The sequence below is a fragment of the Lissotriton helveticus genome, chromosome 2_1, assembly GCF_964261635.1.
Source record: "Lissotriton helveticus chromosome 2_1, aLisHel1.1, whole genome shotgun sequence".
Lineage (NCBI taxonomy): Eukaryota > Metazoa > Chordata > Amphibia > Caudata > Salamandridae > Lissotriton > Lissotriton helveticus.
The window spans coordinates 1,757,965,073-1,757,977,979 of record NC_136059.1 but is presented as its reverse complement, the minus strand read 5'-3'; the positions used below and the strand labels follow the sequence as shown (position 1 = coordinate 1,757,977,979).

The window sequence follows — 12,907 nt, the reverse complement described above, 5'->3', positions numbered from 1 at the left end:
TATTCCTGACCCACATACATATTCATCTAAACCTTCTCCTCCAGAAGACAATATTGGGTTTGGACACTTAATGAATAGGGCTGCCATCTATCACAATGTCACTATGCATGCAGATGATGCAGAGGAAGATTTTTTATTAGACACTTTTGAACACTCCCAAAAATCTGTGCAAATACTGCCAATGATTAAAGGAGTCATTAAGCATGCACCAGAAGTGTTTAAAGATCCTGTACCAGCTAGAATCCTAAACCCAAAGATAGAGAAAAAGTACAGAGCGGCTCCTGGAGACCCTGCCTACATTAAAGGACAGCTACCTTTAGACTCCCTAGTACTTTCAAACGCTAGGAAAAGAGCAAATTCCCAAACATCAGGTGAAGTGCCACCTCCCGATAAAGAATCAAAGATCATAGATGCTTCAGGGAAAAGAATAGCTGCCCAAGCTAGCAATACATGGCGCATCGCTAACACCAGGCCCTCCTCGCAAGATACGACAGGGCTCACTATGATTAGTTAGAGAAGCTCTTACAACATCTGTCCGATCAATATAAGCCACAAGCAAATGACCTCTTACAAGAGGGTAAGCTTATATCAAATGCCTCCATTAAATGCGCACTTGATGTAGCAGACACTGCATCCAGAGCAATAAACACCAGTGTCCTCCTTAGATGTCACACGTGGGTACGCATTTCAGGATTTAAGCAAGAAGTGCAAACTACTATCTTAATTCAACCAACCACAATTGTTTGGTCCAGCGGTAGACATAGCACTTAAAAAAATGAAGAAAGACACTGACACAGCGAAGTCTATGGGAACTCTGCAGTCCTCCTTTCGTCACTCCTTCTACATGGAGGCTCCAAACAAGCTGGAACAGACAATTCAGCTTCCTTTAAAACAAATACACAAACATCCTCCAATAGAGGATACTTTAGAGGAAGCTACAGAGGCAACAACAACAGGGGAAGAGGTCGAGAAAATAACAATAATCGAACCTCTTCCAACACAAACCACTGACTTCCTTCTGCTTCCCCAACAGCATTCCACTCCTGTAGGGGGCAGACTAACAGTTCTTACCTGTCTGTAATTCCATCACAACAGACAAGTGGGTAAGACAAATTATCCAGTATGGTTACTGCCTAGAGCTTACGGCTACCCCTCCACATATAACACCCAGACAGCGTCCAATGTCCACAGAACATCTAACGCTGCTCCAACAAGAGGTTCTCTCATTGCTGCAAAAAGATGCAATAGAGCTAGTTCCGTTGCAACATCGAGGAACAGGGGTTTACTCCCTCTGTTTCCTAATACCAAAAAAGGACGGAACGCTAAGACCAATTCTAGACCTAAGGCCTCTCAATCTGTATATACACTCAGATCATTTTCACATGATCACTTTACAAGTGCTCCCATTGTTGCAACAAAGCGATTTTCTAACCACACTAGACCTCAAGGACGCCTACTTCCACATTCCCATACATCCTTCTCACAGGAAGTGTCTCAGATTTGTACTAGAAGGACAACACTATCAGTTCAAAGTCCTTCCATTCGGGGTCACAACTGCACCACGAGTGTTTACAAAGTGCCTAGCAGTAGTAGCAGCACATCTCAGAAGACAACATATCCACGTCTTCCCATACTTAGACGATTGGCTCATAAAAGCCAAGTCATTTAATCAGTGTGTCCAACACACATCTCAAACAATTCAAACACTGCACGACTTGGGGTTTACAATCAACTACACCAAGTCACATCTCCAGCCCTCTCATGTACATCAATACCTAGGGGCTACCATAAACACCAATACAGCTCTAGCTTATCCCAGTCCAGCCAGGATACAGAGCATTCAAGCCTTAGTCACAAAGTTTCAAAACCAACACTCTCTCTCAGCCAGTGTTCATGCAACTAATAGGCATGATGGCATCTTGCATTTTTATTGTACATATGCAAGACTGCAAATGCCCCCATTGCAGGAATGTCTAGCACATCAGTGGAATCCGGCTCAAGGACAACTTACAGACCTGGTGTTGGTGGACAGCCTCACACATCGCTCTCTGCTGTGGTGGAACACCAAAAACTTGTCCAGAGGGCGGCCTTTCCTCGACCCTGTGCCACAGATAGTACTGACAACAGACGCATCCCTCACAGGATGGGGAGCCCATCTGCTCCACCATACAACTAAGGGAAAATGGACCGCTCAACAAAAGGTGCTTCACATCAATCACCTAGAGCTGCTAGCAATATCCCTAGCACTAAAATCCTTCCAAGTACATGTACAGAACAAAGCTGTCTTGATCCTGACGGACAACATGACAGCCATGTACTATATTCAAAAACAAGGAGGCACACATTCCCTGCAACTGTCCCAGCTCGCACAGAACATTTGGAGATAGGCCATTCCACAAAAGATGTATCTGCTTGCAGAACACCTTCCAGGAGTTCACAATCGGATAGCAGATCTGGTAAGTCGGCAGGCACAACAGATTCACGAATGGGAGCTACATTTGCAAGTTCTTCTATCATTCTTTCACAAGTGGGGTCATCCAGAAATAGATCTGTTTGCCACACACAAAAACGCCAAATGCCCAACCTTCGCCACCAGGTTTCCACACCCGCTGTCCAAGGGCAATGCGATATGGATGAACTGGTCTGGCAGATTTGCGTACGCTTTTCCACCAATCCCACTAGTAGTATGCAAGCTGAGAAAACAATCTCTCAAATTGATTCTGGTAGCTCCCACATGGGCACGCCAACCATGGTTCACCACACTGCTAGAACTCTCTCTAGTTCCACATCAAAGACTGTGTCTGACACCATTCATGCTAACGCAGAACCATGGAGACATCCAGATCCAAGTCAACTGAATCTGGCGATCTGGCTCTTGAAGTCTTAGAGTTTGGTTACCTTAACCTGCCACCAGACTGAATGAATATCATTAAAGAAGCCAGAACACCTACTACTAGAGCTTGCTATGCTGCTAAATGGAAGAGATTTGCCATTTGCTGCACTAATAATCAAATTGATCCTCTAGATGCTGCCATCCAGAATATCATCTGTTACCTTCTCCATTTACAAAGATGTAATCTAGCATATTCATCAATTGGAATTGGAATTGGAAAGACTTTTATATAGCGCATGGCTACTCGAAAGCATCCCAGCGCTTGATACTCATCAGAAGGGATAGACAGGATCTGGGCAGTGAGAGCTAATACATTTACATCTTGCAGCAATTACAGCATATCTACAAAATAGACAACATATGTCGTTATTTAGAGTACCTGCAATCAACGCTTTTTTGGAAGGATTAAAACTAATCATTCCTCCTAGGTTACCACCCTCTCCAGTGTGGAACCTAAACATTGTTCTTACCAGGCTCATGGGGCCCCCCTTTGACCCTTTACATAAGTGTGAACTGCAATTCCTTACATGGAGAACAGCTTTCCTTATTGCTATTACCTCTCTTAGGAGAGTTAGTGAGATTCAAGCTTTCACTATACAAGAACCATTTTTACAATTACACCGTAACAAGGTGGTTCTACGGACTAATCCCAAATTCCTTCCTAAAGTAATTACTCCTTTTCATCTAAACCAATCAGTAGAGTTGCCAGTGTTTTTTCAAAACCCAGACTCTGTAGCAGAAAGAACTCTACACACACTAGATGTAAAAAGAGCTCTTCTCTATTACATTGATAGGACCAAATCCTTTCGTCATACAAAAGCAACTGTTCTCAAAGCAAAACGTACATTAACAGTTCCTCCTAGAGCTCACTCCACACGCAAACTAGGAGCCTCCATGGCTTTCTTAGGGAACATTCCCCTAGAAGACATCTGCAAGGCAGCAATATGGTCTACAACACACACCTTCACTAGACACTACTGTGTTGATGTGCAAGCCAAGCAGCAAGCTGCAGTAGGCCAAGCTGTCCTCAAAACTCTCTTTCAAACTACTGCAACAGATACAGGTGACCACCGCTAGGAGAGACACTGCTGTACACTCGATGCACAGTGTGAGATCTGCAGATCATATGCCTCGAACGGAAAATGCTACTTACCAGTATGCATCTGTTCTTGGCATGTAGAGCTGCAGAGTCTCACATGCCCACCCGCCTCCCCGGGGCCTGTATCTGTTTCAGTTCTATCTTAATTAGATACACACATGGACATCCCTTTTTCTATTTCTACTAACTCCATCATTTCCCATCCTGGCGAAAAACAATCTAAGGATGGAGTCGATGCCCATGCGCACTATCGTCCAAGGGAGGAGTGACCTATCTCGTGACTACAAAAACTTCTTCCAAGACGACAACAACATGCAATCATCCGAGCCAAACACAAGGTGGCGATCTAATGCACAGTGTGAGACTGCAGCTCTACATGCCAAGAACAGATGCATACTGGTAAGTAGCATTTTCCATATATGCTGCTTTTGTTTATTGCTTTTCAGCATATGTAGGTTTTTTACAATGGGAAAGCACTGCAAGTATAGGCAGCAAGTAGTTTATTTTTCAGCTCATTCAGCTGGGAAGAGTAGAGGATTTGAGGGGGGTTTGGAGCCCCCTCCTTGTTAATCTATCAGTGTTTCAGATAATTGGTCATGCTCACATTTCAGCTAGGGATTATTTAAAGCTTCTTTCGTTTCACACTCTAATTTCTCATATCCTTTTTATGGTCTGGCGAGAACATCACTAGAGAGGGGTTTTGGCTCCGTCCACATGTTGGGAGCCAGGAGTAAATGCTTTGTTTAGGCAGAAGTTGTGTCCTTCCACAAAAAAGTTACTTACTCTCCACACAGCTGTGATCATTTTGTTTAATTATCAAGCTGCCTAAGCTTTAACTTTTGAGGGGCTCACACATGACATTGAAATGCTATTAAAATTGGGTAACAAGATCATATGATGTTTTCTCCCTGGCAGCAGCACAGAGGGGAGGGCGGCAGTCATTAACCTACATGTATTTTTAGGTCTGGCTTGACAATACAAGTATTACCTGACTCTTTTATCCCACCAGTATTATTCTACAGTTCTTTGTTTACTCACAAATGCATATTTATTCCCATGCTATTTGCTTGTATATTCACATTACCATACAACGTTCCTTTAAAGCCAAACCTTTTGGCATTGCCAGTGCTTGTTCTGCTTTAGGCAGTTTAACAAAGCAATGTCCGGAACACAGAGAACATCTTATTTCATACACTTCAGCTATTGTCCTCCCTATTAATTTTTTTCAAAAAATTTCAGTGCTTCTCGAGGTTGACCATTGAGAAGTGTGCCAGCCCCAACTAGGCGTGACCTGTCTGTATCTGACTCGATTGTACGTGTGCCCCGCTGGACGATCCAGTTGTTAAATAGACTGGGATGAGCTCTTGGGTTTGGTGCTATACAGATCACATGTTCATCCATCATCATTCCCATCCCTGCACTGCCTGATGCACAGTACAATTAGTGTTTTTCCTTTTTTTTTGGGGGTCAGGGAAATCGCTATAAAGTGATTCTTTTAAATCACTTGCGAAGTTGCTAATTAGTGACACGCCTCTGTATATATTTGGCCAAACTGCAGCTTTAACAAATCAAAAAAAAATTGCTAATTTTGCAGCGTGAATCTTTCTGGATTCACTATGCTGTGCATTATTCCGCAATCTGGTGGTTGGGTCCGGAATCGTAGTCTTTTTTCTCTTTTTTTTTTTTTTTTTCGTAGCCCAGGTGGGCGTCGACGTCCCACCATTTGGTGTACCTTCGGTGACGTCGGCGTGCTTCCGGCGGAAGCTACCACCCTTGGGCGCCATCTTCAGATTCTTTTTTCCGCCGTTGGGTCTGGATCGTCGCGTGAATCTCCAGAAGTTTTGGAGGAGGAAAGAAGAAAATACAGCAAATATTCACAGGTGAAGACCTGAGAACATCGACAGACGAGGACTTTTAGAGAGGAGACGACGAAGAAAGGAGAGAACTTCGAAATCTTAGACGTCCTTCAAGGAATGCGCACACAGGGGGCCCCCTGAGCGCAGGGATGTGCAAGACGCCCTTTAAATTCTGCAAGAACTGCCACCACAAGTTCGCACAGAAGGACCAGCACCCAGTCTGCAACCTCTGCCTGCCAATCGACCACGAGAGCAGAGACTGCAACGCCTGCTCCGTCTTCAAGCCGAAGACACTCGATGCAGGGCAAGGGCCAAGCCCCGACGCTTTATGAACTTGGCCTCTCCACCGACGACGAGGACAACATCGCCGAAGGCCCAGATGACTTCACGGTCGCTGAGACCGACAAGAAAATGCCTGATAAGGTAGGAGAGTCTACGACCCCGAAAACTCCCACAGGGCTTCGAAAACCTGAGGCAGACTCTCGAAAGTCTGAGCACAGAGCCTCGAAAGGAGCACCGGTACCGAACAAATCGACGACCGAAGCTGCATCCTCCGAAAAAGAGCCCAGCGGATCCTCCGAGAAGGACTCCCGGAGGCAGAAGGCCAGCGAAAAGCAGAGGCCACCGAAGCAAGCCCCCGAAAAAGGGCCTTCGACTTCGACTTCAACGTCGAAAGAAAAAGAGCCGAAGAAAGCTTCGACGTAGACGACGCCGCCGAAAAGAGCGTCCGAAACGCTCGACGACGAACAGGCCGCAGAAATGCTGAGGAAAAGAAGGCTCGAGGCCGAAATGGAGAACATCCTTCAGAGAAGGAAGGACTTCGATGAAAAAATGAAAAGCTACAAGATCCCCCTCGAAGCCGGCACCGACCGTCGCTGAGGCACAGGAACTCGAGGAGTTCGACGCCGAAGAGCCGCCGAAAACTCCGGAGCCTTCGGAGCACGAAGAGGAGGAAGACCTCTACTACACTGAAGGGGATTACGGGGAACAGCAGTCTAACTACGGCTCAGGTTCCTCGACGGCCCAAGACCAGGAATGGCAGGACATCGAGGCCGAAAACCCAGAGGAGGCAGTGGAAACATACCCCTCGAGGCCTTCTCCACCGGATGACATTGGGGCATACAATGAGGTGGTAAGGAAGGCAGCAGCAGCTTATGAAGTTAAGCTGGAAGAGGAAAAGCCAAAAGCAGACTTCCTGCTCGAGACATTACTCCCCATACAGACAAGAAGCCAGTTCCTGCCCATGCTCAAAAGTATCACAGACCAGGGGAAGAAGGCCTTCAAGGACCCGGCTACATGCAGATCTGTAACGCCGAGGACAGAGAAAAATTACAAATTCTCCTCACAAGACCCAGCTTACATCAAGGGATCCGTCACAGCAGATTCTATAATCGCTGCAACGGCCAGGAAAAGGGCAAACGTCCCAACAACGTCTAGACCCCCACCTGACAAAGAAAGCAGGAGGATGGATCTAACTGGCAGGAAGATTGAGAGGAACGCCGCAACGCACTGGCGGATGGCGAATTCCAACGCCCTCCTGAATAGGCATCAATACCAGCATTGGGATCAAATGGGACAGTTTCTCAAGCACCTCCCGGAACAATACCGTGAGAGGGCATCACACCTTGTGGAAGAGGGGAAGAGCATCGCCAATTTGTGCCTGAAGACAGCCTTGGATGGGGCAGAAACATCCAGCAGACTGATGGCCATAGGCATCACAGAAAGAAGGCAAGCCTGGCTCAGGATCTTAGGATTCAAGGCTGAGGTTCAGAATAACATCCTGAACACACCCTTCAACGGTGAAACACTGTTCGGAGCCCCAGTGGATGATAAGCTCACCCAACTGAAGGACAACGAGACGGCAAGGTCCATGGGGGCCCTGCAGTTCAGAGGGATGAGAAGGGGCACCCCTACACGGAGGCCGAACGGCAGAGGTGGAAATCAGCGAGGAGATTCTCACCAGAGTTTCCACCAGGGGCAACAGAGTGACAACCAAGGCCACATGAGCAGGCAGAGGCAAGGCTGGAACTACCAAAGCAGGGGCCAGTCCTTTCGGTCAAGAGGAAATGGACGGGGCCAGAGAAGGAGAGGCGGTGAGCAACCCCCCTCTAAGTGACTTCAGACGAGAGAAGGTGCTCCGCCACCAAAACCCTCCGGGGGAGGAGCACGGAAAAACAGAGGAGAGGGCTACACGGACAAGACACGAAGGAACATGTAACGCCGTTAGGAGGAAGATTAAGATTTTTTCTCCAGGAGTGGAGAAAAATAACAACAGACAAATGGATACTCCATATTATGCAGTTCGGATACTGCATAGAGTTGGAAAGGTAGCCACCAAACAGAAAACCAAAGAAAAGACAGCACTCTGGAAGAGAGCTGCAACTACTGCAAGAGGAAGCCCAAGAACTGCTCCTCAAAGCGGCCATTGAACGAGTGCCTTTCAAAGAACGGAACAAGGGAGTGTACTCAAACTACTTCCTAGTGCCAAAAGTGGACGAAAGTCTAAGACCCATCCTGGACCTACGGTTCCTGAACAAATACGTCAAAACTCAAAAATTCAAAATGACGTCCCTACAAGAGGTCATCCCACAGATAAAAACCGGAGACTTCTTGTCTACCATAGACCTCAAAGATGCGTACCTGCACATCCCCATGAACAGGCAGCACAAGCACATGCTAAGGTTCACAGTAAACAAGGATCACTACCAGTTCACGACCCTGGCTTTCGGCCTAAAGTCCGCACCAAGGGTATTCACCAAATGCCTCGCGGCAGTGGCCGCACACCTAAGAAGAAAGGGGATACACGTGTACCCCTACCTCGACGACTGGCTGGTAAAGGCAAGCTGTTACAGGACATGCAAAGAGCATGCAGAACAAGTGACAAGAACGCTAGCAAACCTGGGGTTCTCCATACACTGGGGAAAATGCTCGATGGAACCAGAGCAGGTGAAGATCTTCCTGGGAGCCCAGATCGACACTGTCCAATGCAGAGTCCTACCGAGCGAGAAGAGAACGCTCAGTCTGTTGAGGGAGAAACGTCACTACCAGAAGGGGCGAGCTCTGACAGTGAGGACTGTGAGCAAGATCTTGGGGATGATGGCATCATGCATACACCTGGTCCCCAATGTACGCCTGCAAATAGTGGCTGCAACAACAATGGTCACAAGCTACAGGAAGTTGGGAGGATCTAGTGGTTGTAACGCACAGGGTGCAGGAAGAGATAAGGTGGTGGACCAAGGAGAGAATAACAGAAGGGAAACCTCTAACACCACTGGACCCAACAGTGACCATCACCACAGACGCATCCCAGAAGGGGTGGGGCGCACACATGAACAGGCTCAGAGTGAGGGGTCTGTGGAGCCCTACAGACGCAGTCCGGCACATCAACTACCTGGAACTGAAAACGGTGTTGCTAGCCCTCAAGGCCTTCCAGAAACACCTATACAACCAGAAGGTGCTAATACAAACAGACAACACCACAACGATGTTTTATATAAACAAACAGGGGGGAACTCAATCGTTCCCTCTGTCAAACTTGGCACTGGAGATATGGAAATGGGCTATACCACTAAAAATAGACTTGCTAGCCATACACCTGCCAGGGAAGGACAATGTAGAAGCGGATTGGCTCAGCAGGCAGGCTTCAGCGTCCCACGAGTGGGAACTCAACAGTCAGGAAACAGAGAGTCTATTCAGGAAATGGGGCACCCCAACAATAGACCTATTTGCAACACACCGGAATGCAAAATGCCAATACTTTGCATCCAGGCAACCAGAGGCACTGTCCCAGGGAAATGCCCTATGGATAAGCTGGTCAAAAACATTTGCCTACGCTTTTCCCCCCGATACCTCTGATCCCCAGGGTTCTCAACAAATGCATGAAGAGCAACATGACGCTCATCCTTGTGGCACCACAATGGGCCAGACAGACCTGGTTCTCTCAGATAATGGAGATGGCACAGGGCCCCCCCCACAAGTTCTCAAAAAGAAGAGACCTACTCTCCATGGAAAACGGAGACATCCTGCACCCAGAGCCAGAGAGCCTCAACCTCTCAGCCTGGCTCCTGAGGACTTAGAATTCGCACACCTAAAACTACCAGAGAGCACCCTGCGGGTGCTGCGAGAGGCAAGAAGGCCCAGCACACGCAAGTGCTATGGGGAAAAATGGAAAAGATTCACTCAATGGTGTTGCAAGGAACAGCTCCAAAGGAAACTGACTAAGGAATCCACGGTGCTAAGGTATCTCACGCACCTAATTAAGGCTAAACTAAGCTCATCCTCGCTGAGGGTGCACCTGGCAGCCATTGTGGCATACACAAGAGGAGAAACAGGGAGAAGCTTCTTCACATCCCAAGTCGTAAAAAGATTCCTGGAAGGAGCTAAAAGAATAGCGCCGCCAAAAAGAATGCCGCCACCGGCCTGGAACTTAAATGTGGTACTGACGGAGCTCATGAAAGCACCTTTCGAACCCATCCATAAAGCATCACTGCAAATGTTGACAATGAAGACGGCTTTTCTGGTAGCAATCACCTCGCTACGAAGGGTGAGCGAGCTGCAGGCACTCACACTGCAGGAACCCTACATCCAGATACACAGTGACAGGGTCGTGATGAGAACTGACCCTCACTTCATGCCAAAGGTGGTGTCAAGGTTCCACATGAATCAGAGTATGCAGATCCCTAGCTTCTTCCAAAACCCCACCACAAGCGCTGAGAGTTCGCTCCACACTCTAGACACAAGAAGGGCTGTGATGCACTACATTGAAAGAACGAAGGAGCACAGGAAGACAAAACAGTTCTTCGTGTCCTTCTCAAACAGTTACATGGGCAAACCAGTAACTAAGAACACCATAGCTCGATGGATCGCACAGACCATTCAATTCTGCCACAAACAAGCTGGCCAGGAGCGAACAGGAGGGGCACAGGCCCACTCCACCAGGAAGAAAGGAGCAACAATTGCCTTTCTGGCCAACACACCACTTCAGGACATATGCCTGGCGGCAACATGGGCTTCAGTGCACACTTTCACTAAGCACTATTGCGTGGATGTACAGATGAACAAAGAAGCACAAGTAGGGCAAAAAGTGCTTCAACATATTTTCAACAACCAACGCTCATCTTCCACCCAACCGCCACAAAAGTAACGAAAACCGCTACAAAATCTATGCACAGCATAGTGAATCCAGAAAGATTCACGCTGCAAAACAAATAGTTTCTTACCTGTTGGTGTAGTTTTGCAGCTTGAAGATCTTTCTGGATTCACTAGCGAACCCACCCGCCTCCGCCAGAAAGATGAGGCTGGAAAAGAGGGTGGAAACAGATGGAAAAGAAAGCAAGTTGGAACAATTACATGATACTTGGAAAGACTAACGTTGAAAAGCGATTAACAAACATAGCCATGGATTCACTACAAAGACAAAAAAGGAAAAAGAGACAGAAAAAAGAATCCGAAGATGGCGCCCAAGGGTGGTAGCTTCCGCCGGAAGCACGCCGACGTCACCGAAGGTACACCAAATGGTGGGACGTCGACGCCCACCTGGGCTACGAAAAAAAAAAAGAGAGAGAAAAAAGACTACGATTCCGGACCCAACCACCAGATTGCGGAATAATGCACAGCATAGTGAATCCAGAAAGATCTTCAAGCTGCAAAACTACACCGACAGGTAAGAAACTATTCGTTTTCAAGATTGGCTAAACTTTATGTGCATTATGTCCTGTGTGTTGTAAAATACGTGGTTTCTTAGTTGGTTGTGTTTTCCAGATGGCTGCCTACTAAGAAAATTGCTGGAGAGCAACTAGAAACAAATGTTTGATTTCAAGTTGTGGTTTAACTGGTTGGAATCAGGCAAATAAGGTTTAAACACATTAGTAATTAGTGCATTCTTTCCTCTGTTTCAGACATAGTCTTTCCAGCACTCGACATTCTCCGGCTATCCATCAAGCATCCAAGTGTGAATGAGAACTACTGTAGTGAAAAAACTTGTAACCAGCTCAGCAACCACCTCGTCAAATTATTGAAGCCTAGTGGTAAACAAGCAAACCAATTGCTTGCACTTCGAACCTTGAGCAATTGCTTCACCAGCGAGCCAGGCCAGAGGTTGATGATGTCGCAGAAGGACCTGGTGTTGTCAGAAGCCATAGAACTGAGAGCAGGCAATAATAAAAACATTCACATTGCCCTCGCTACACTGACGCTCAACTATGCAGTGTGTTTAAATAAAGCCCGTGACATCGAAGGCAAAGCACAGTGCTTAACAGTGATCAGCACAGTGGTAGAAGCTGTTCACGACCTTGAAGCAGCTTTCAGACTGCTAGTCGCTCTTGGAACATTGATCTGCGACGATGTGAACGCTGTTCAGTTAGCCAAGTCACTAGGAATTGCCTCACAAATAAAAAAGTATGCTTCTGTTTCAGAACCAGCTAAAGTAAGTGAATGCTGCAAACTCATTCTGAATCTGTTGTGATCTTTTTTGACATTTGAGGAACAAGCGTGATATTGAGAAATTGTGTTTTTGCTATTTTGCAGCACTATAAATATAAGTGAGTAAGCGAGTTGAAATTTAATAAAGATTTGACGTGTAATTACGCTTAATCATCTTAAATAAAATCTTTTGCACTTACATGCGGAGTTTTATTTGGTTATTTTGGTAGTTTTTATTTTTTGTTATCAAGACTATTGATATTTTTAGGTTCTAAATGGAAGTCAAAATACAGGAGCATTGTAAGAGCAGCCTTGATGTCCCATTAGTGGCATAGTGGGGCATGGTATAGGCTAGTATAACATTTGCCATGAGAGCCCTATGAACGTCTCAGTATTGGGGTATGTGCATTTTCCAACGAATCTTAGGCTCATAGGACATTCCCTACCTCTTGCTACCAGTACAGAGACCTTCCTTACTTTTCCAAAGAAGTGACCAGAGGCGAAGATCTTTGCCCCAAGGGGGTGTTCAAGATGAGACGTTTCACTTGTCAAACACTAAAAAGGTGACTTTCCATACCTAATATTTTCTCTCCCTCCTTTTGGTCTCCAACCCATCTCTTATTTGTTCACTTAGGTGCC

The 12,907-nt window shown here is 46.5% G+C and overlaps 1 protein-coding gene across 1 annotated transcript in view; it reads left to right on the top strand.

The window, feature by feature from the left end:
• Positions 1–12,467, top strand: part of PLAA (phospholipase A2 activating protein) — a 192,908-nt gene extending 180,441 nt beyond the window's left edge. The window contains exon 14 of the mRNA XM_078676710.1: positions 11,746–12,467. Coding sequence (XP_078532836.1) covers positions 11,746–12,311 — 566 coding nt within the window. The 3' untranslated portion in view covers positions 12,312–12,467. The remainder of the gene's footprint in view (positions 1–11,745) is intronic.
• The last annotated feature ends 440 nt before the right edge of the window (positions 12,468–12,907 follow it).